Consider the following 21,153-nt stretch of genomic DNA (forward strand, 5'->3'; position numbering starts at 1 on the left):
TAGTATACTACAGCAAGAATAACAAAGTACAGCATCACTATGTCATCACCATAGTTCAGTGGCCCATGCCAAATTGGCCATACTGTATTGTATGTAATTGTAGACTTCTAATACGTGTGAGAAGTATACAGGATGACAGGGATTGTGCTTATGTGAATATTTCTTTTACTTTTAGATTTGTGTGTATTGTTGTGAATTGTTAGATACTACTGCACTGTTGGAGCTAGGAACACAAGCATTTCGCTACACCCGCAATAACATCTGCTAAATATGTGTATGTGACCAATAAGACTTGATTTGATTACCTACAGCACCATCTAGTGGTTAACATATAACTTACTGACGATCATAAATACATATCATCTGATGACACTTGAGGTCTACAGAGGTTGCCTTTAAAAATGTGAATTAAATAATTGTATGACTTCTAAATATATATTTTTATTTCCAAGGATGGTTGTTTTACCAGCTAGACAAGTTAAACAAAGACATGTACATGTACTGTATAGCTTAAATGAATTGATTCAGAAACTGAATCCCACGATAAAATTCAGAAACATTGCCCACGATAAAATAATATGCTTTCTTTTTTTCTAAGTTGGTGATTAACAAAACGATAACATACCATTGTGACTAACAACACAAATATCAAATTGATTGGATACTAAAATGATTACCTTCGAATTAATGGTAGCTACATGAGACTGAAAATAAATATTGTTGTCAGTGATTCTACTATTCGTCATTGTTAAGTGAAATGTATAGTTCCTTGCTAACATTTATAAAGTTAAAAAAGTAGCATAAATATCTGACAGATTTCACAAAAACATAAACACAACAAATAAGAGCATACAATTAAGTATATAAAACCTCAATTATGTTTTTCTGACTATGGAAAAGAAACCTGGGAGACTTGATGACATCATGTCATCTTCTCCGGTGTTACAAAAGCTTCAAAAATACTTATTGGCCAAACAGTGTACAAAGTATTTAAAGAACATGGTCATGGTCAAGTGCTTTCTTCTCTTCTGGCTCAACTCATTGAAAAAAAACTCATCATATAAACGTCTGAGATATAAAATCCAAAATACATTTCTACATTACAGAATACATCATGTGTGTAATTATGACATCATGTGTGTAATTATGCATTTAGTCTCCAGAAGAATCTCAAAACACTGAAAGGCATTCATGCATAATATATTGAACAGCTAAATTGTAGTTAGTAACATTATTTACTAGAATAGACTTCAAAATGCATGTGATTTTGAATCATACTCCACCATAAATGCACATTTGCAAAATACCACAACACCATTCTGTATTTGCTGTGTATTTAGACAAAATACATTCCTTTGACTCTGGATATATGTAGAAATATATAGATGGGTTAGCTGACATGTGATTCTGGATTGCCAGATACCAAGCAACAATGACAAAAAGCTGCCATGTGGGGAATCATAGGTGGCTTGTATCAGCTACATTTATTTTGTTCTTGATACCATATCTTGTTTTGAGGTGTTTTGACTGCTATCACATCTATGGCTAAAATTCACTAGCTAGCTAACCAACAAATGTAACAATGTGCAAATGTATTTATGTTTTCAATAAACATTGGAGATGAAATATAGTTTACATGTTGTCAACAATTAAGGCAACCCCGTCTGTTTTGCACCATAGTCGTGCACGCATCGGTTTTGTTGCTAAACAACCAACCCGACTATTGCCATGGTGATAAAATAATTGAGCCGTTCCTCACAATCTGGCCATGGACAGAAGTACGGTACTTTCTAGACACAAATAAGAAGAACTACCAACCACTGACCATGACCATGAACACTAACCACTGAACCCTCCCCCTAACCTTACGCCTGTCCTTACCCCTAAATGAAAAACAAATATATCCTCATAAATGTTGATATTTTTTATATTGCCAATGTATTCCTTTCTAACATGGCCATCTAGTGACTAGCGACTTCAGCCAGTGGTGTGTTCTGAAGGGGGTGTGTCCTGCCTCAGTGGGAGGAGCTACGGTCATTGGCCACGTCCTGTAGTCTGCGGAGCAGGGCCATCTGGTTGTCCGGACACACCCTCTTGGGCGATGGCTCCTCCTCAAGCTGCATGCTGCGCTTCTTGGTGGGCGTCTCCCCGGTGCGGATCATACTGTTGATCTCCGCCAGGCGCTGCACAGACAGAGATAGAAATCATAGACACAGGTCAGGGAGGGTTCATCATCATCATCATCATCACACGTCAGGTATGGTATGATTAAACTAATCAATGAGTCACTGTCAGGGTTTGAAAAGTACTGTGCTGAACCAATGTGAACCAGCCTACATTGTGTGCATGAGTATGTATGTACTTGTGACTCACGTTGGCTGGGCTGCTGCAGATGTAGTAGAAGATCTTGTCCCGTGCAGTAGTGGAGGGGGTGGGGGGGCTTCCAGTAGTCTTGTGGGGGGAGATGTAGATGGAGTGGTTGTGGGACAGGAGGACCCTGCGAGGGGAGCTGGTCCTCAGGGAGGGGTACGGGCACAGGGGAGGAGACTGCACCGGTCACAAAAACAAACATATTATAAGAGCATAGGCAGATACCTATTCAAAACATACATTAATTGTTCCAATGTATCCTGTTTGTAAATGTCCCCTCATTTTCCCCTCACTCTCTACCTCTCTTGCTTTTAACCAATAGGTTTGCAGAATAGAGTTAAGTTTGTAAAGACACTAGCAAGAGCAGCGTGTGGGTTTCTCTTTTCTTCTAAGTTGTAAACATAACTTTCTGTTACTTCTTCTCCTCTTTCATCTCTCCCTTTCCTATCTTTCTCTCATTTCCTCCCATGCACCCCCCGCCCCAAGCTCCAACCACCCGCTCCCTCCCTCTCTCACTCACCCCTACAGAGGGCGAGCTGGGCGAGTAGCGGAGGGCAAAGTGACGCATCTGTTTGATGTAGACCCGGTTGTAGAAGTGGATGAGGTCTCCTCGCTCCTCCTCCCCCACAACTCCCCCCTCCTTAACCTGCTCCTGAGAGGGAGGGAGGGATGAGGAGGGGGAGGTGGAGGGGGCCAGGGTGGGGGTGGATGGGGTGCTGCCAGGCTGGGGGGCAGGTAGGCTGCTGGTGGAACACATGGGCACCGGGCTGCTGTCTCCACACCCTGAAGGGGGTAAAGAGAGAGGGAGAGGGAAAATAGACAGAGGGAGGGGAGGAGAGGTCCAGGAAAAAGAGTTAGCGTCTCAACATGTAACCCAGGCCTAACACAGAGTGTGTGTGTGTTCTTACCCTGCTTCTGGCTGGTGTCTGTGGGAGAGCTCTGTGTGTTTCCCACGCTGCAGCCCGAGTGACGTTTCTTCTTTCCAGAGATCAACACACTCCTGTAGACCTGGTAAAGAAAATCACACACAACCAATGGTTCCAGGGCCACCGGAAAACGTGTGGCGAGGTGTAATTTGCCACAGCACTTGTCAATCACTTTTGTTTAAGTTGAATATATCGACGCAAAGCATTAAAAAGAGGGGCAAAGTGCTGTGTTTTTTACTGATTTGCCTCATGATTTGTAAACTCGTGCACAATTTATCTGTTCTTCACATCGGAGTGCTGCTACAGGCTACGTGTCTTGACCAATCAGATTCACGGAAATCGCAGGTCATGCGGGCCGGGCACAACGCTCAAGGCCCGCTCTCCACTTTCCTCAAGGATTTATTTAGCAAGCGTGATAACACATCACTCCCGACAGACACAAGCAAAAACTCTTCCATAAATGTAGTAGCCTATACACCTAAACATTAGCGATCTTACATGCTGTATTGCATGGAAATGAGACCATTTTTCAGTCTAATCAACTGTAGGCTGCTAACAACAGCAGCTGCATAGACAACTTTCTGTGTTTGCAAACATTGCCGCAGGAGGGCGATGCGTGCAAGTTGGTGGCAGAACAAGGGGGAGTTCTTATAGAACGGCAGCAAAAAAAGCCTCTATTTACATGTTGATTATGAGTGCATTTCACATTACTTTTGGATTATAATTGAATTTTAAGGCTCGTATGAATATCCTGCCTAAAATAATGTTTGTGTCATCATTGCAAATCAACTGCATTATACTTAAAAAAACACTTCAACTTCAACCAGTAAAATGGCTCTTCGGCTAGCTTTTGCTTAAGCATGCAGTGCATTCGGAAAGTATTCAGACCCCTTTACTTTTTCCACATTTTGTTACGTTACAGCCTTATTCTAAAATTGATTAAATAAAAAAAATCCTCATCAATCTACACACAATACCCCATAATGACAAAGTGAAAACAGTTATTTTTTTTTTAAATCTTTGCTAATTTATGAAAAAAATTTAAAACAGAAAGATCTTATTTACATACGTATTCAGACCCTTTGCTATGAGTCTTGAAATTGAGCTCAGATGCATCCTGTTTCCATTGATCATCCTTGAGATGTTTCTACAACTTGATTGGAGTCCACCTGTGGTAAATTAAATTAATAGGACATGATTTGGAAAGGCACACACCTGTCTATATAAAGGTCCCACAGTTGACAGTGCATGTCAGAGCAAAAACCAAGCCATGAGGTCGAAGGAATTGTCCGTAGAGCTCCGAGACAGGATTGTGTCGAGGCACAGATCTGGGGAAGGGTGCCAAAAAATGTCTGCAGCATTGAAGGACCCCAAAAACACAGTGGCCTCCATCATTCTTAAATGGAAGAAGTTTGGAACCACCAAGACTCTTCCTAGAGCTGGCCGCTGGCCAAACTGAGCAATCGGGGGAGAAGGGCCTTGGTGAGAGAGGTGACCAAGAAACCGATGGTCACTCTGACAGAGCTCAAGAGTTCCTCTGTGGATTTGGGAGTACCTTCCAGAAGGACAACCATTTCTGCAGCACTCCACCAATCAGGCCTTTATGGTAGAGTGGCCAGACGGAAGCCACTCCTCAGTAAAAGGCACGACAGTCCGCTTGGAGTTTGCCAAAAGGCCCCTAAAGGACTCTCAGACCATGAGAAACAAGATTCTCTGGTCTGATGAAACCAAGATTGAACTCTTTGGCCTGAATGCCAAGTGTCACGTCTGGAGGAAACCTGGCACTATCCCTCCGGTGAAGCATGGTGGTGGCAGCATCATGCTGTGCAGATGTTTTTCAGCGGTAGAGACTGGGAGACTAGTCAGGATCGAGGGAAAGATGAACGGAGCAAAGTACAGAGAGATCCTTGATGAAAACCTGCTCCAGAACGCTCAGGACCTCAGACTGGGGCGAATGTTCACCTTCCAACAGGACAACGATCCTAAGCAGACAGCCAAGACAACGCAGGAGTGGCTTCGGGACAAGTCTCTGAATGTCCTTGAGTGGCCCAGCCAGAGACCGGACTTGAACCCGATCGAACATCTCTGGAGAGACCTGAAAATAGCTGTGCAGCGACGCTCCCCCTCCAACCTGACAGAGCTTGAGAGGATCTGCAGAGAAGAATGGGAGAAATTCTCCAAATACAGGAGTGCCAAGCTTGTAGCGTCATACTATAAATAAACACTATAACTGACAGCACTTGGCCTACAGTTGCATAGGGCAGGACTTCACGATGCAAACCTGCATAAAGCAAGCTCAGCCCTGTGAGTTTCATCGTCCAATTATGTTGCTTTCTCTGTGTCTGTGTATAAGAAACCCCCCCCCCCTTTTCCTTCTTTAAAATATAATTCATATGAACAGGTACAAGGTTGCTGCAGTTTGACAGGGTTTTCATCCACTCCAATGCCAGCAGTTTTTCCAGGAGCTTTTTTAAACCATGTGACCAGATTAGAAAAACTCTGATCCAATCATAGCCCATTTTAAAGCCTTTACAACAGATTAATCACGTCATACCGTAAGGTAAGGTCCAGAGTGCTACCTGGTTAGGTTACCAGATCAGGAAAAACTACAGGCCCCAGATTTAAAAAAAATGCCACACCATTCTGGGACCTGTGGTGCTGTCACAGTACTATAGGCTCAAACTACGGCTTGAAGTTCAGGAAAATCTCCTGTCCCTAGCCATAAGAGTTATACACTAGATGACTGATAGGGGGGCGCTGTTTTGAAGCCCCCACACCTCCATCTTGCCACTCCCCCACCATTGTAAAAAATATTTTGGAAGCTATAGAAATGCATTTATTAAGGTCTACATTTGTTTTTGCCACATTCATTCTATTACAGACACCTTAATACATACGTTTAAATTATATGTGAGGTAAACATTGTTTTTTTTATATATATAAAGTATAATTTTTGGAGATAACTAATGTTACGGTCCCGACTACAACAACAAAAAATACTTAAATACATGCAATTTTGTCATTGAAACATTTAATTCAAATACTGTAGAATTCCATTCACTCCAATGGAGGACTGCTCCTACTGGGGAGTGCCAATATGGCCAACCGGTGGCTTCAAAGCCTCTCAATGGCCAATACATAGCATCAGAAATCCAGTTTTTATATACAGTGCATTCGGAAAGTATTCAGACTCCTTTACTTTTTCAACATTTTGTTACGTTACAGCCTTATTCTAAAATGGATAAAATAGTTTTTGTCCTCATCAATCTATACACAATACGCAATAATGACAAAGCAAAAACAGGTTTGTAGAACATTTTGGAAATGTACACTACCAGTTAAAGGTTTGGACACACCTACTCATTCAAGGGTTTTTCTTTATTTTTATATTGTAGAATAATAGTGAAGACATCAAAACTATGAAATAACACATAAGGAATCATGTAGTAACCAAAAAAGTGTTAAACATTCTCTCAACCAGCTTCACCTGGAATGCTTTTCCAACAGTCTTGAAGGAGTTCCCACATATGCTGAGCACTAGTTGGCTGCTTTTCCTTCACTTTGCCGTCCGACTCATCCCAAACCATCTCAATTGGGTTGAGGTTGGGGGATTGTGGAGGCCAGGTCATCTGATGCAGCACTCCATCACTCTGCTTCTTGGAGGTGTGTTGGATCATTCTCCTGTTGAAAAACAAATGATAGTACCACTAAGCCCAAACCAGATGGGATGGGGTATCGCTGCAGAATGCTGGTTAAGTGTGCCTTGAATTCTAAATAAATCACAGACAGTGTCACCATCAAAGCACCCCCACACCATAACACCTCCTCCATGCTTTACGGTTGGAACTACACATGCGGAGATCCTCCGTTCACCCACACCGTGTCTCACAAAGACACGGCAGTTGGAACCAAAAATCTCCAACTTGGACTCATCAGACCAAAGGACACATTTCCACCGTTCTAATGTCCATTGCTCGTGTTTATTGGCCCAAGCAGGTCTCTTCTTATTATTGGTGTCCTTTAGTAGTGGTTTCTTTGCAGCAATTCGACCATGGCCTGATTCACACAGTTGATGTTGAAATGTGTCTGTTACTTCAACTCTGTGAAGCCTTTATTTGGGCTGCAATTTCTGAGGCTGATAACGCTAATGAACTTATCCTCTGCAGCAGAGGTAACTCTGGGTCTTCCATTCCTGTGGCGGTCCTCATGACAGCCAGTTTCATCATAGCGCTTGATGGTTTTTGCGACTGCACTTGAAGAAACGTTCAAAGTTCTTGAAATGTTCCGTATTGACTGACCTTCATGTCTTAAAGGAATGATGGACTGTCGTTTCTCTTTGCTTATTTGAGCTGTTCTTGCCATAATATGGACTTGATCTTTTACCAAATAGGGCTATCTTCTGTATATCTCCCCTACCTTGTCACAACACAACTGATTGGCTCATACACATTAAGAAGGAAATAAATTCCTGGCAGAGTGGCCAGCTCTAGGAAGAGTCTTGGTGGTTCCAAACTTCTTCCATTTAAGAATGATGGAGGCCACTGTGTTCTTGGGGACCTTCAATGCTGCAGAAATATTTTGACACCCTTCCCCAGATCTGTGCCTCGACACAATCCTGTCTCGAAGCTCTACGGACAATTCCTTCGACCTCATGGCTTGGTTTTCCCTCTTGAAAAAGAAATGGAAAGCCGCACACTCTAGGAGCTCAGATGCAATAATTTAATATCCTAATAACCAACGTTTCGACAGACAAGCTGTCTTCATCAGGGTATTTTCCTCTGACATGCACTGTCAACTGTGGGACCATATACAGTGGCTTGCGAAAGTATTCACTCCCTTGGCATTTTTCCTATTTTGTTGCCTTACTACCTGGAATTAAAATTTTGATTTTTTGGGGGTTTGTATCATTTGATTTACACAATATGCCTACCACTTTGAAGACGCAAAAAAACTCAATTTTAGTCTCATCTAACCAGAGTACCTTCTTCCATATGTTTGGGGATTCTCCCACATGCCTTTTGGTGAACACCAAACGTGTTTGCATATTGTTTTCTTAAAGCAATGGGTTTTTTCTGGCCACTCTTCCGTAAAGTCCAGCTCTGTGGAGTGTACGGCTTAAAGTGGTCCTATGGACAGATACTCCAATCTCCGCTGTGGAGCTTTGCAGCTCCTTCAGGGTTATCTTTTGTCTCTTTTGTTGCCTCTCTGATTAATGCCCTCCTTGCCTGGGCTGTGAGTTTTGGTGGGCGGCCCTCTCTTGGCAGGTTTGTTGTGGTGCCATATTCTTTCAATTTTTTAATAATGGATTTAATGGTGCTACGTGGGATGTTCATAGTTTCTGATATTTTTTAATAACCCAACCCTGATCTGTACTTCTCCACAACTTTGTCCCTGACCGGTTTGGAGAGCTCCTTGCTCTTCATGGTGCTGCTTGCTTGGTGGTGCCCCTTGCTTAGTGTTGTTGCAGACTCTGGGGCCTTTCAGAACAGGTGTATATATACACTGAGATCATGTGACACTTAGATTGCACACAGGTGGACTTTATTTAACTAATTATGTGACTTCTGAAGGTAATTGGTTGCACCAGATCTTATTTAGGGGCTTCATAGCAAAGGGGGTGAATCCATATGCACGCACCACTTTTCCGTTATTTATTTATTAAAACATTTTTTAAACAAGTTATTTTTTTCATTTCACTTCATCAATTTGGACTATTTTGTGTATGTCCATTACATGAAATCCAAATAAAAATCCATTTAAATTACAGGTTGTAATGCAACAAAATAGTAAAAATGCCAAGGGGGATGAATACTTTTGCAAGGCACTGTATAGACAGGTGTGTGCCTTTCCAAATCATGTCCAATCAATTGAATTTACCACAGGTGGACTCCAATCAAGTTGTAGAAACATCTCAAGGATGATCAATGGAAACAGGAAGCTCCTGAGCTCAATTTCGAGTCTCATAGCAAAGGGTCTGAATACCGTAAATAAGGTATTTCAGTTTAAAAAAAAAAATTCTTTGCCAAAAATTCTAAAAACCTGTTTTTGCTTTGTCATTATGGGGTATTGTGTGTAGATTGATGAGGACAAACATTTATTTAATCCATTTCAAAATAAGGATGTAACAAAATGTGGAAAAGTCAAGGGGTCTGAATACTTTCCAAATGCACTGTATATAATAATAATGCGCCATTTAGCAGACGCTTTTATCCAAAGCAACTTACAGTCATGTGCGCATACATTTTTACGTATGGGTGGTCCCGGGGATCGAACCCACTAACCTGGCGTTACAAGCGCCATGCTCTACCAATTGAGCTACAGAGGATACACATATACACACACGTGGGTCTGAATACTTTCCGAATGCACTGTACATCATTGCATAATGCCCTACTAACAGTACTCACGCTGCTGCTGGCCTGGGGCTGAGAGCGGTAGCACTTCATGATATTCTGGAATGACTTGTCCTCTTTCGTCACCTGTACAACAGTAGGAACACACATATACATGTCTTGAAGAAGAGGACAGTAGGAACATGTCTTGAAGAAGAGGACAAACACACACAGCATGCTACACACACTGCCTGCTACCTTACGCACCACAGTCTATACACACCATGCACGCACGCACTTACACACGCACACCCATATCCCACACAAACACACACATTCCAATCCCTCCAGGATTTTGCAATTCTGCACAAAAAAAAGTTTTGTGCAAAATTAACAATTTCCCGCATATTTTGCAAGTCAATCAATCAATCAATCAATTTTATTTTATATAGCCCTTCGTACATCAGCTAATATCTCGAAGTGCTGTACAGAAACCCAGCCTAAAACCCCAAACAGCTAGTAATGCAGGTGTAGAAGCACGGTGGCTAGGAAAAACTCCCTAGAAAGGCCAAAACCTAGGAAGAAACCTAGAGAGGAACCAGGCTATGAGGGGTGGCCAGTCCTCTTCTGGCTGTGCCGGGTGGAGATTATAACAGAACCATGCCAAGATGTTAAAAAATGTTCATAAGTGACAAGCATGGTCAAATAATAATCAGGAATAAATCTCAGTTGGCTTTTCATAGCCGATCATTAAGAGTTGAAAACAGCAGGTCTGGGACAGGTAGGGGTTCCATAACCACAGGCAGAACAGTTGAAACTGGAATAGCAGCAAGGCCAGGCGGACTGGGGACAGCAAGGAGTCACCACGGCCGGTAGTCCCGACGTATGGTCCTAGGGCTCAGGTCTCTCAGTTGGCTTTTCATAGCCGATCATTAAGAGTTGAAAACAGCAGGTCTGGGACAGGTAGGGGTTTCGTAACCGCAGGCAGAACAGTTGAAACTGGAATAGCAGCAAGGCCAGGCAGACTGGGGACAGCAAGGTGTCAGCATGCCCGGTAGTCCTGACGTATGGTCCTAGGGCTCAGGTTCTCAGAGAGAAAGAGAGAACGAGAGAATTAGAGAGAGCATACTTAAATTCACACAGGACACTGGATAAGACAGGAGAAGTACTCCAGGTATAACCAACTAACCCCAGCCCCCCGACACATAAACTACTGCAGCATAAATACTGGAGGCTGAGACAGGAGCGGTCCGGAGACACTGTGGCCCCATCCGAAGAAACCCCCGGACAGGGCCAAACAGGAAGGATATAACCCCACCCACTCTGCCAAAGCACAGCCCCCGCACCACTAGAGGGATATCCTCAACCACCAACTTACAATCCTGAGACAAGGCCGAGTATAGCCCACAGAGGTCTCCACCACAGCACAAACCAAGGGGGGGGGGGCGCCAACCCAGACAGGAAGATCACGTCAGTAACTCAACCCACTCAAGTGACGCACCCCTCCCAGGGACGGCATGAAAGAGCACCAGCAAGCCAGTGACTCAGCCCCTGTAACAGGGTTAGAGGCAGAGAACCCCAGTGGAGAGAGGGGAACCGGCCTGGCAGAGACAGCAAGGGCTGTTCGTTGCTCCAGAGCCTTTCCGTTCACCTTCACACTCCTGGGCCAGACTACACTCAATCATATGACCTACTGAAGAGATAAGTCTTCAGTAAAGACTTAAAGGTTGAGACCGAGTCTGCGTCTCTCACATGGGTAGGCAGACTGTTCCATAAAAATGGAGATCTATAGGAGAAAGCCCTGCCTCCCGCTGTTTGCTTAGAAATTCTAGGGACAATTAGGAGGCCTGCGTCTTGTGACCGTAGCGTACGTATTGGTATGTACGGCAGGACCAACTCGGAAAGATAGGTAGGAGCAAGCCCATGTAACGCTTTATAGGTTAACAGTAAAACCTTGAAATCAGCCCTTGCCTTAACAGGAAGCCAGTGTAGGGAAGCTAGCACTGGAGTAATATGATCAAATTTCTTGGTTCTAGTCAGGATTCTAGCAGCTGTATTTAGCACTAACTGAAGTTTATTTAGTGCTTTATCCGGGTAGCCGGAAAGTAGAGCATTGCAGTAGTCTAACCTAGAAGTAACAAATGCATGGATGAATTTTTCTGCATCATTTTTGGACAGAAAATTTCTGATTTTTGCAATGTTACGTAGATGGAAAAAAGCTGTCCTTGAAACAGTCTTGATATGTTCGTCAAAAGAGAGATCAGGGTCAAGAGTAACGCCGAGGTCCTTCACAGTTTTATTTGAGACGACTTTACAACCATCAAGATGAATTGTCAGATTTAACAGAAGATCTCTTTGTTTCTTGGGACCTAGAACAAGCATCTCTGTTTTGTCCGAGTTTAAAAGTAGAAAGTTTTCAGCCATCCACTTCCTTATGTCTGAAACACAGGCTTCTAGCGAGGGCAATTTTGGGGCTTCACCATGTTTCATTGAAATGTACAGCTGTGTGTCATCCGCATAGCAGTGAAAGTTAACATTATGTTTTCGAATAACATCCCCAAGAGGTAAAATATATAGTGAAAACAATAGTGGTCCTAAAACGGAACCTTGAGGAACACCGAAATGTACAGTTGATTTGTCGGAGGACAGACCATTCACAGAGACAAACTGATATCTTTCCGACAGGTAAGATCTAAACCAGGCCAGAACTTGTCCGTGTAGACCAATTTGGGTTTCCAGTCTCTCCAAAAGAATGTGGTGATCGATGGTGTCAAAGGCAGCACTAAGGTCTAGTAGCACGAGGACAGATGCAGAGCCTCGGTCTGACGCCATTAAAAGGTCATTTACCACCTTCACAAGTGCAGTCTCAGTGCTATGATGGGGTCTAAAACCAGACTGAAGCATTTCGTATACATTGTTTGTCTTCAGAAAGGCAGTGAGTTGCTGCGCAACAGCTTTTTCTAAAATTTTTGAGAGGAATGGAAGATTCGATATAGGCCGATAGTTTTTTATATTTTCCGGGTCAAGGTTTGGCTTTTTCAAGAGAGGCTTTATCACTGCCACTTTTAGTGAGTTTGGTACACATCCGGTGGATAGAGAGCTGTTTATTATGTTCAACATAGGAGGGCCAAGCACAGGAAGCAGCTCCTTCAGCAGTTTAGTAGGAATAGGATCCAGTATGCAGCTTGAAGGTTTAGAGGCCATGATTATTTTCATCATTGTGTCAAGAGATATAGTACTAAAACACTTAAGTGTCTCTCCCGATCCCAGGCCCTCGCAGAGCTGTGCAGATCCAGGACAGCTAAGCCCTGGAGGAATACGCAGATTCAAAGAGGAGTCCGTAATTTGCTTTCTAATGGTCATGATCTTTTCCTCAAAGAAGTTCATGAATTTATTACTGCTGAAGTGAAAGCCATCCTCTCTTGGGGAATGCTGCTTTTTAGTTAGCTTTGCAACAGTATCAAAAATAAATTTTGGATTGTTCTTATTTTCCTCGATTAAGTTGGAAAAGTAGGATGATCGAGCAGCAGTGAGGGCTCTTCGGTACTGCACGGTACTGTCTTTCCAAGCTAGTCGGAAGACTTCCAGTTTGGTGTGGCGCCATTTCCGTTCCAATTTCCTGGAAGCTTGCTTCAAAGCTCGGGTATTTTCTGTATACCAGGGAGCTAGTTTCTTATGACAAATGTTTTTCGTTTTTAGGGGTGCAACTGCATCTAGGGTATTGCGCAAGGTTAAATTGAGTTCCTCAGTTAAGTGGTTAACTGATTTTTGTCCTCTGACGTCCTTGGGTAGGCAGAAGGAGTCTGGAAGGGCATCAAGGAATTTTTGTGTTGTCTGAGAATTTATAGCACGACTTTTGATGCTCCTTGGTTGGGGTCTGAGCAGATTATTTGTTGCGATTGCAAACGTAATAAAATGGTGGTCCGATAGTCCAGGATTTTGTGGAAAAACATTAAGATCTACAACATTTATTCCATGGGACAAAACTAGGTCCAGAGTATGACTGTGGCAGTGAGTAGGTCCAGAGACATGTTGGACAAAACCCACTGAGTCGATGATGGCTCCGAAAGACTTTTGGAGTGGGTCTGTGGACTTCTCCATGTGAATATTAAAATCACCAAAAATTAGAATATGATCTGCTATGACTACAAGGTCTGATAGGAATTCAGGAAACTCAGAGAGGAACGCTGTATATGGCCCAGGAGGCCTGTAAACAGTAGCTATAAAAAGTGATTGAGTAGGCTGCATAGATTTCATGACTAGAAGCTCAAAAGACGAAAACGCCATTTTTTTTTTTGTAAATTGAAATTTGCTATCGTAAATGATAGCAACACCTCCGCCTTTGCGGGATGCACGGGGAATATGGTCACTAGTGTAACCAGGAGGTGAGGCCTCATTTAACACAGCAAATTCATCAGGCTTAAGCCATGTTTCAGTCAGGCCAATCACATCAAGATTATGATCAGTGATTAGTTCATTGACTATGACTGCCTTTGAAGTGAGGGATCTAACATTAAGTAACCCTATTTTGAGATGTGAGGTATCACGATCTCTTTCAATAATGGCAGGAATGGAGGAGGTCTTTATCCTAATAAGATTGCTAAGGCGAGCACCGCCATGTTTAGTTTTGCCCAACCTAGGTCGAGGCACAGACACAGTCTCAATGGGTATGGCTGAGCTGACTACACTGACTGTGCTATTGGCAGACTCCACTAAGCTGGCAGGTTGGCTAACAGCCTGCTGCCTGGCCTGCACCCTATTTCACTGTGGGGCTAGAGGAGTTAGAGCCCTATCTATGTTGGTAGATAAGATGAGAGCACCCCTCCAGCTAGGATGGAGTCCGTCACTCCTCAGCAGGTCAGGCTTGGTCCTGTTTGTGGGTGAGTCCCAGAAAGAGGGCCAATTATCTACAAATTCTATCTTTTGGGAGGGGCAGAAAACAGTTTTCAACCAGCGATTGAGTGCTGAGACTCTGCTGTAGAGCTCGTCACTCCCCCTAACTGGGAGGGGGCCAGAGACAATTACTCGATGCCGACACATCTTTCTAGCTGATTTACACGCTGAAGCTATGTTGCACTTGGTGACCTCTGACTGTTTCATCCTAACATCGTTGGTGCCGACGTGGATAACAATATCTCTATACTCTCTACACTCGCCAGTTTTAGCTTTAGCCAGCACCATCTTTAGATTAGCCTTAACGTCGGTAGCCCTGCCCCCTGGTAAACAGTGTATGATCGCTGGGTGATTCGTTTTAAGTCTAATACTGCGGGTAATGGAGTCGCCGATGACTAGGGTTTTCAATTTGTCAGAGCTAATGGTGGGAGCCTTCGGCGTCTCAGACCCCGTAACGGGAGGAGTAGAGACAAGAGAAGACTCAGACTCAGACTCCGACTCGCTACATAATGGGGAAAACCGGTTGAAAGTTTCTGTCGGCTGAATGAGCGACACCGGTTGAGCATTCCGACAGTATTTCCCTCCAGAAGCCATGAGAAAGTTGTCCGGCTGCGGGGACTGTGCGGGGGGATTTATACTAACGTTACTATCTGTACTTACTGGTGGCACAGACGCTGTTTCTTCCTTTCCTACACTGAAATTACCCTTGCCTAACGATTGCGTCTGAAGCTGGGCTTGTAGCACAGCTATTCTCGCCGTAAGGCGATCGTTCTCCTGTATATTATGAGTACAGCGACTGCAATTAGAAGACATCATGTTAATGTTACTACTTAGCTTCGGCTGTTGAAGATGTTGACGAACCATGTCCAGATAAAGCGTCCGGAGTGAAAAAGTTGAATGAGGGAAAAAAGTTGCGATGGAAAAAAGAAAAATAAAGTAAAGTTGGCAGCAAAAACGCACAGGAAAATGACTCTTCTGTCTCGGGACTCCTGCTTCACGACTCACTCCCAGCATGCACTCCAACGAGAGAGGATGACGTGGGTAGGATAGCTCAGATCTCAAGTACTTGCAAATATGACCAATCGCCACACTATTACCAAATACAACAGTCAAATCATCGCAATATCACCGCATATAACTGTCGGATCACCGCACTACAAAAAGAGGGCTCGCAATTTTAACCAATCACCACACTTTTAACGCATAAATGGATCAATCAAGCAACACGTCAACAAATGTTTTCCCTCGTCAGTGCATTTTCGCGACAAAATTGACAAAATCATTGGGAATTGCAATCAAGCATTTTGGCCTGCAACGATCACACAAAAAAAAAAACGATGAAATCCTAGAGGGACTGACATCCCCCCCACACACTCTAACCCTACCTTGGTCATGACGTAGACTGCACACATGAGGAGCTGGTCTAGGTGTCGGTCCATCATGAGCTCTGTGCATTGCACCAGGGAGTACTCGAAACACGTCCAGATCTTCCTCCTCAGCTCACTAGAGATGTCCAGCTTGGCACACAAGTCTCTCAGACGCACACTGGCCATGTGGTACACCTGTTGGTGGTACAGAGCAGAGTCTTTAACCTCTAGCAAGTATGAAATGCTACAGTTGTGGGGTTCTTCAATTTAGGGTTGAAACTGGCCACATATTGCACAGTAGGGCAGAAACATAATACTAGGATGGATTTAAACTATACTGAACAAAAATATAAACGTAACATGCAACAATTTCAAAGATTTTACTGAGTTACAGTTCATATAAGGAAATCAGTCGATTGAAATAAATTCATTAGGCCTTAATCTATGGATTTCACATGACTGGGCAGGGGTGCAGCCATGGGTGGGCCTGGGAGGGCATAGGCCCACCCACTTGGGAGCCAGGCCCACCCACTGGGGAGCCAGGCCCAGCCAATCAGAAGACGTTTTTCCCCACAAAAGGGCTTTATTACAGACAGAAATACTCCTCAGTTTCATTGACGATCTCGCAGGTGAAGAAGCCGGACGTGGAGGTCTTGGGCTGCCGTGGTTACATGTGGTCTGCAGCTGTGAGGCCGGTTGGACGTACTGCCAAATTCTCTAATACAACGTTGCAGGTGGCTTATGTAGAGAAACGAACATTCCATTATTTTCTGACGACAGCTCTGGTAGACATTCCTGCAGTCAGCATGTCAATTGCACGCTCCCTCAAAACTTGAGACATCTGTGGCATTGTGTTACGTGACAAAACTGCACATTTTAGAATGGCATTTTATTGTCCCCAGCACAAGGTGCACATGTGTAATGATCATGGTGTTTAATCAGCTTCTTGATATGCCACACCTGTCAGGTGAATGGATTATCTTGGCAAAGGAGAAATGCTCACTAACAAGGATGTAAACAAATTTGTGCACAAAATTTGAGAGAAATAAGCTTTTTGTGCATATGGAACATTCCTGGGACATTTTATTTCAGCTTTTGAAACATTGGACCAACACTTTACATGTTGCGTTTATATTTTTGTTCAGCATACTTTCTCCATATCCAAAAGATGAGATGAGTTAGATTCGTAACGTGCCTGAACTATCCCTTTAAATTCAGTGACAGATGGAGATGGTGTTTGTTTTCCCTTACCTTGCGGAAGAACAGCGAGAGGGAACCCTTTTTCTGAGGCTTGTTATTGGACGGGCCCTGGGCTGCCAGCTTCTTGTTTGGTTTACTGGTGGCGTGGCTGCCCTGGGGGCCAGGACTGTTCATGGTGGTGTTGGTCTGTGGTTGGCTGGTCAAAGTGCCAGTCAGGGACTGGGCAGACAGGGGCTGGAGCATGGTCGTGCCTTGTCCCGTCACACTCACCTGGACAGGGATGAAGGTGATGCCTCCGTTCTCATTGGCTATTCCTGCAGAGGTCAGAGGGCATGAGATTGCTCATTAATAACACTGTATGCAATCATTTTATATGATTCATCATAGCGTAGCAACCTGCATCCGAGTCAGAAACCCCACTATACAATGCATATAGGATTCATATACAGAATAATTTGGCAGTAGGGGCAAAGGTGTACAAAAAACCATCATGTCATACTGTACAGTAATTAATCTGCAAACGTCACCTTGCACAGGTATGGTGACTGTCTGTCCGTTGTTAGCGGTAACTGTGGCCGTTGCCATAGTGACCACTGTCTGTCCGGCAGGGATGGTGGTGGTGACGATGGCCTGGGAGGTCCTGACGGTGGTGGTAGTGGTGGTGGTGGGTGTGGAGGAGGAGGGGTCTGAGGGGGTGTCGAAGGAAGCGTCCACAAACAGCCGTCTCTTGGTGGAGCCCGTGGGGGGGGAGCTGTAGCGGTCCAACAAGGTGGTGGGAGAGGGAGAAACATCTGGGGGGGGGGAGAGGGGGAGGGAGGAGGTAACCAACTGACTGACTATTTGAATGAGTTATTACACAACTGACAGACAAATTGACTGCCTGACTGAATGTCTGGCTGACTAGCTAACAAGCTAAATGACTAACCTTTCCCACCACTGTTGGCGCTTAGGTCAGTGCCATGGTTGTTAGGGGTGAGAGGGGCGCTGCCAGCACTGCTGCCTCGGTCCCCATCCTCCAGGTGCTGCGGTGGCATCACCTGAACATCAATGAGAAATATTGTTATTTTGTCCTGATTTCAGTACAGTCCATCTTTTTCAAGACATTGAATTCAGAGTTACTTTGGGGTCACATGATTCAGCATGTGTGTGAGAAGTGAAACTTGGCACCATTTTCCTAGCTGTACACGTGATGAGTAGGGGTAGGGTGGGGATAAGGAGGGGTGCTGTGGATGTCCTACCTCCTGGCAGGCTGGTGGCTGGTTCTTGGCCCCCCTGATGCTGTCCCACAGCGGGGATCCCCCCCTCCAGGCCAGGCTCTCCAGGACCTGTTCCTCCACCTGGTTCAGATGCTTCACCACCTCCCTGAACAAGCCCTGCTCTGCCCGTACCAGCACCTCAATCACCTGAGATACATTACACAGATATGCATGAACACAACCACGGAAGCACGCATGCACAAACGCACACAGACAAAAGGGGAGAAAGTGACATATTGTCTTGTCACATACACTCATGACTAACACACACTCATGACTAGGACAATCACACATACAAACACATAATACAGGTATAAGTACAAGTATGTACCTTGTAGAAGTGGTATGCGGGGAGCTGGAAGATGTGTATGACTCGTGGGAAGTCCCCTGGGGGTCGGTAGGAGAAGATGACAATCTCCAGACAGCAGGCCAGCAGAGAGCGCTGGAACACATCCTGCTCCAGAATACCCTAAGGACACACAACAGAACAAAGGGTTTATTGCTCATCCACCATAGAGAACAAATGCTTTTCCATATTTTACAAGCAAGGCACACCTTCCTAATATTGAGTTGCACCCTGTTTTGCCCTCAGAACAGCCTCAATTTGTCTGGGCATGGACTCTACAAGGTGTCGAAAGTGTTCCACAGGGATGCTGGCCCATGTTGACTCCAGTGCTTCCCACAGTTGTGTCAAGTTGGCTGGTTGTCCTTTGGGTCGTGGACCATTCTTGATACACACGGGAAACTGTTGAGCGTGAAAAACCCAGCAGCGTTGCAGTTCTTGTCACACTCAAACCGGTGCGCCTGGCACCTACTATACCCGGTTCAAAGGCACTTAAATATTTTGTCTTGCCCATTCACCCTCTGAATGTCACACATACACAATCCATGTCTCAATTGTCTCAAGGCTTAAAAATCCTTCTTTAACCTGTCTCCTCCCCCACCCAACTGATTGAAGTGGATTTAACTGGTCACATTAATAAGGGATCATAGCTTTCCCCTGGATTCACCTGGGCAGTCTGTCATGGACAGAGCAGGTGTTCCTATTGTTTTGTACACTCAGTGTATATGTGAGCTGAAAATATAAGAGCGTAACTTGGACCGTTGCATAAATCATGCTTTGACGTCAATGGGAAATTTGTGTGAAAATTCTAGTTAGCTACAGCAAACTGAGCTAAGCTAGCAGGGCAGCGCAGGGCAGGTGAGACTCACAGAGAGGTCTGTGTCACCCAGTCTCTCCTTCTCCTGGTCAATGACGGCCTCCAGGGTTTTATAGTAGAGCGTCTCCGCCAGGCGGAAGTACTTCACTGCAATGTCTTTCCCCAGTCCTGCGTTCTCCTCCCCGTTGCCCTCAAAGTGCTGACAAAAGAGCTGGCACATGTCCTTCAGCCTAGTGGAGATGGCCTCACTGGGGTCTCTGGCACACGCCCTGAAACAAGACAGACACAGTTACTGATACACCACCCTCCAGACTCATACTTACACCCCAAAACTGTTATAACACCCTTCATGGCTCAAATACTAACAACCTGAAATGAAAATGGACAACTGCACACTTCAGTGTGGTAACAATATAAGAATGGGTAAGTATTTGAAAAGGTAAGGCCTATCCAAGACATAAAACACTAAATAATAACATTCTGTATGTGGTTCACACACACAGAATGTGGAATCTGATTGGCCACCCAAGTGTCCCCGCAGACATTTTTAGATCCGATAGGTTGTCTCTGAATATATTGATAATTTTGACCGAGACAAACACCTTCAGCAAGACTCATCAATCTCACTAGAGAAAGCATTCAGTACGTGTGGGGCAAACAGTGCCCCTGTGTCTTTGTACTATAGATACTAAGACAGAGGGGCACTGTTTGCCTGGCTCGGATGCTTTCTCTGTTGAATTAGATTCAGCCTCTTGCAAATTGAAGGAAAATTATGCAACATGGATAGACACAAATGAGAAATCACATTATAAGTTTGTATATTATATAAAACTATTCTACATTTTATCTCTGGGACCCTTAGGATGACAAATCAGAGCAAGATTACTGAATGTAAGTACATTATTTACCTTCAGAGGTGAATGTATCAAACTAGTTGCCGTGATAAGTTTTTGTTGTTGTGCACTCTCCTCAAACAATAGCATGGTATTTTTTCACTGTAATAGCTACTGTAAATTGGACAGTGCAGTTAGATTACATGTCTATGTCCTGGAAAGTTTGCTGTTACTTACAACAGTCATGCTAATCACATTAGCGCACGTTAGCTCAACCGTCCCGTATACGGGACACCGATCCCGTAGAGGTTAAATTACGTCTTTACCATGAAGTCCATAAAAAAAAAGCGCACACATAGGAGGTCCTGTAAAAAAAAAAATTTGACCCCTGAATGTCACGGTATAATTCGCACTTTGGATGCCAATTTCAAGTGAATTTACTACTGTATGCTAATACCCTTATATGTTTTTTTGGTCCCCCTTAACTGGGTCTGTGCCCCACCTTGGCCACCCCATTCAAAATGTTCTGGGGCACCCCATTCAAAATGTTCTGGGCCACTGGTGTGGTTGTGTGCAGCATAGAATATATTTTATTATTTTTATTGTGTGCAATACCTCAGTAAGTCTGTGAGTCTGCCACTGGGGCTGTGTTTGAGTCCTGTGAGCAGGCTGTGGAGTCGGCCAACACTCTGCATGGCTGTAGATACCGGCGTGCCCAGACAGTTGTCCTGGACATACTTAAGACCCGTCAGGGGAGTAGACACCTTAAAGGCTGAGGCCTACAGGACACACATAGGAGACATAACACAGGGATTA

At 44.2% G+C, this 21,153-nt stretch overlaps 1 protein-coding gene across 1 annotated transcript in view; it reads right to left on the reverse strand.

The window, feature by feature from the left end:
- Window positions 1-425: 425 nt before the first annotated feature.
- The window catches only part of LOC311137130 (retinoblastoma-like protein 2), a 29,293-nt gene continuing 8,565 nt past the window's right edge, over window positions 426-21,153 (reverse strand). The window contains exons 9-21 of the mRNA XM_084171472.1: window positions 20,953-21,116; window positions 19,557-19,773; window positions 18,676-18,813; window positions 18,327-18,491; window positions 18,014-18,125; window positions 17,616-17,879; window positions 17,140-17,402; window positions 15,907-16,083; window positions 9,704-9,775; window positions 3,279-3,378; window positions 2,891-3,153; window positions 2,374-2,547; window positions 426-2,183 (exon numbers count right to left, since the gene is read on the reverse strand). Of these exons, the coding sequence (XP_084027598.1) occupies window positions 2,016-2,183; window positions 2,374-2,547; window positions 2,891-3,153; window positions 3,279-3,378; window positions 9,704-9,775; window positions 15,907-16,083; window positions 17,140-17,402; window positions 17,616-17,879; window positions 18,014-18,125; window positions 18,327-18,491; window positions 18,676-18,813; window positions 19,557-19,773; window positions 20,953-21,116 (2,277 nt within the window). The 3' untranslated portion in view covers window positions 426-2,015. The remainder of the gene's footprint in view (window positions 2,184-2,373; window positions 2,548-2,890; window positions 3,154-3,278; window positions 3,379-9,703; window positions 9,776-15,906; window positions 16,084-17,139; window positions 17,403-17,615; window positions 17,880-18,013; window positions 18,126-18,326; window positions 18,492-18,675; window positions 18,814-19,556; window positions 19,774-20,952; window positions 21,117-21,153) is intronic.

The sequence above is a fragment of the Coregonus lavaretus genome, assembly GCF_964263955.1.
Source record: "Coregonus lavaretus genome assembly, chromosome: 11".
Taxonomy (NCBI): Eukaryota; Metazoa; Chordata; class Actinopteri; order Salmoniformes; family Salmonidae; genus Coregonus; species Coregonus lavaretus.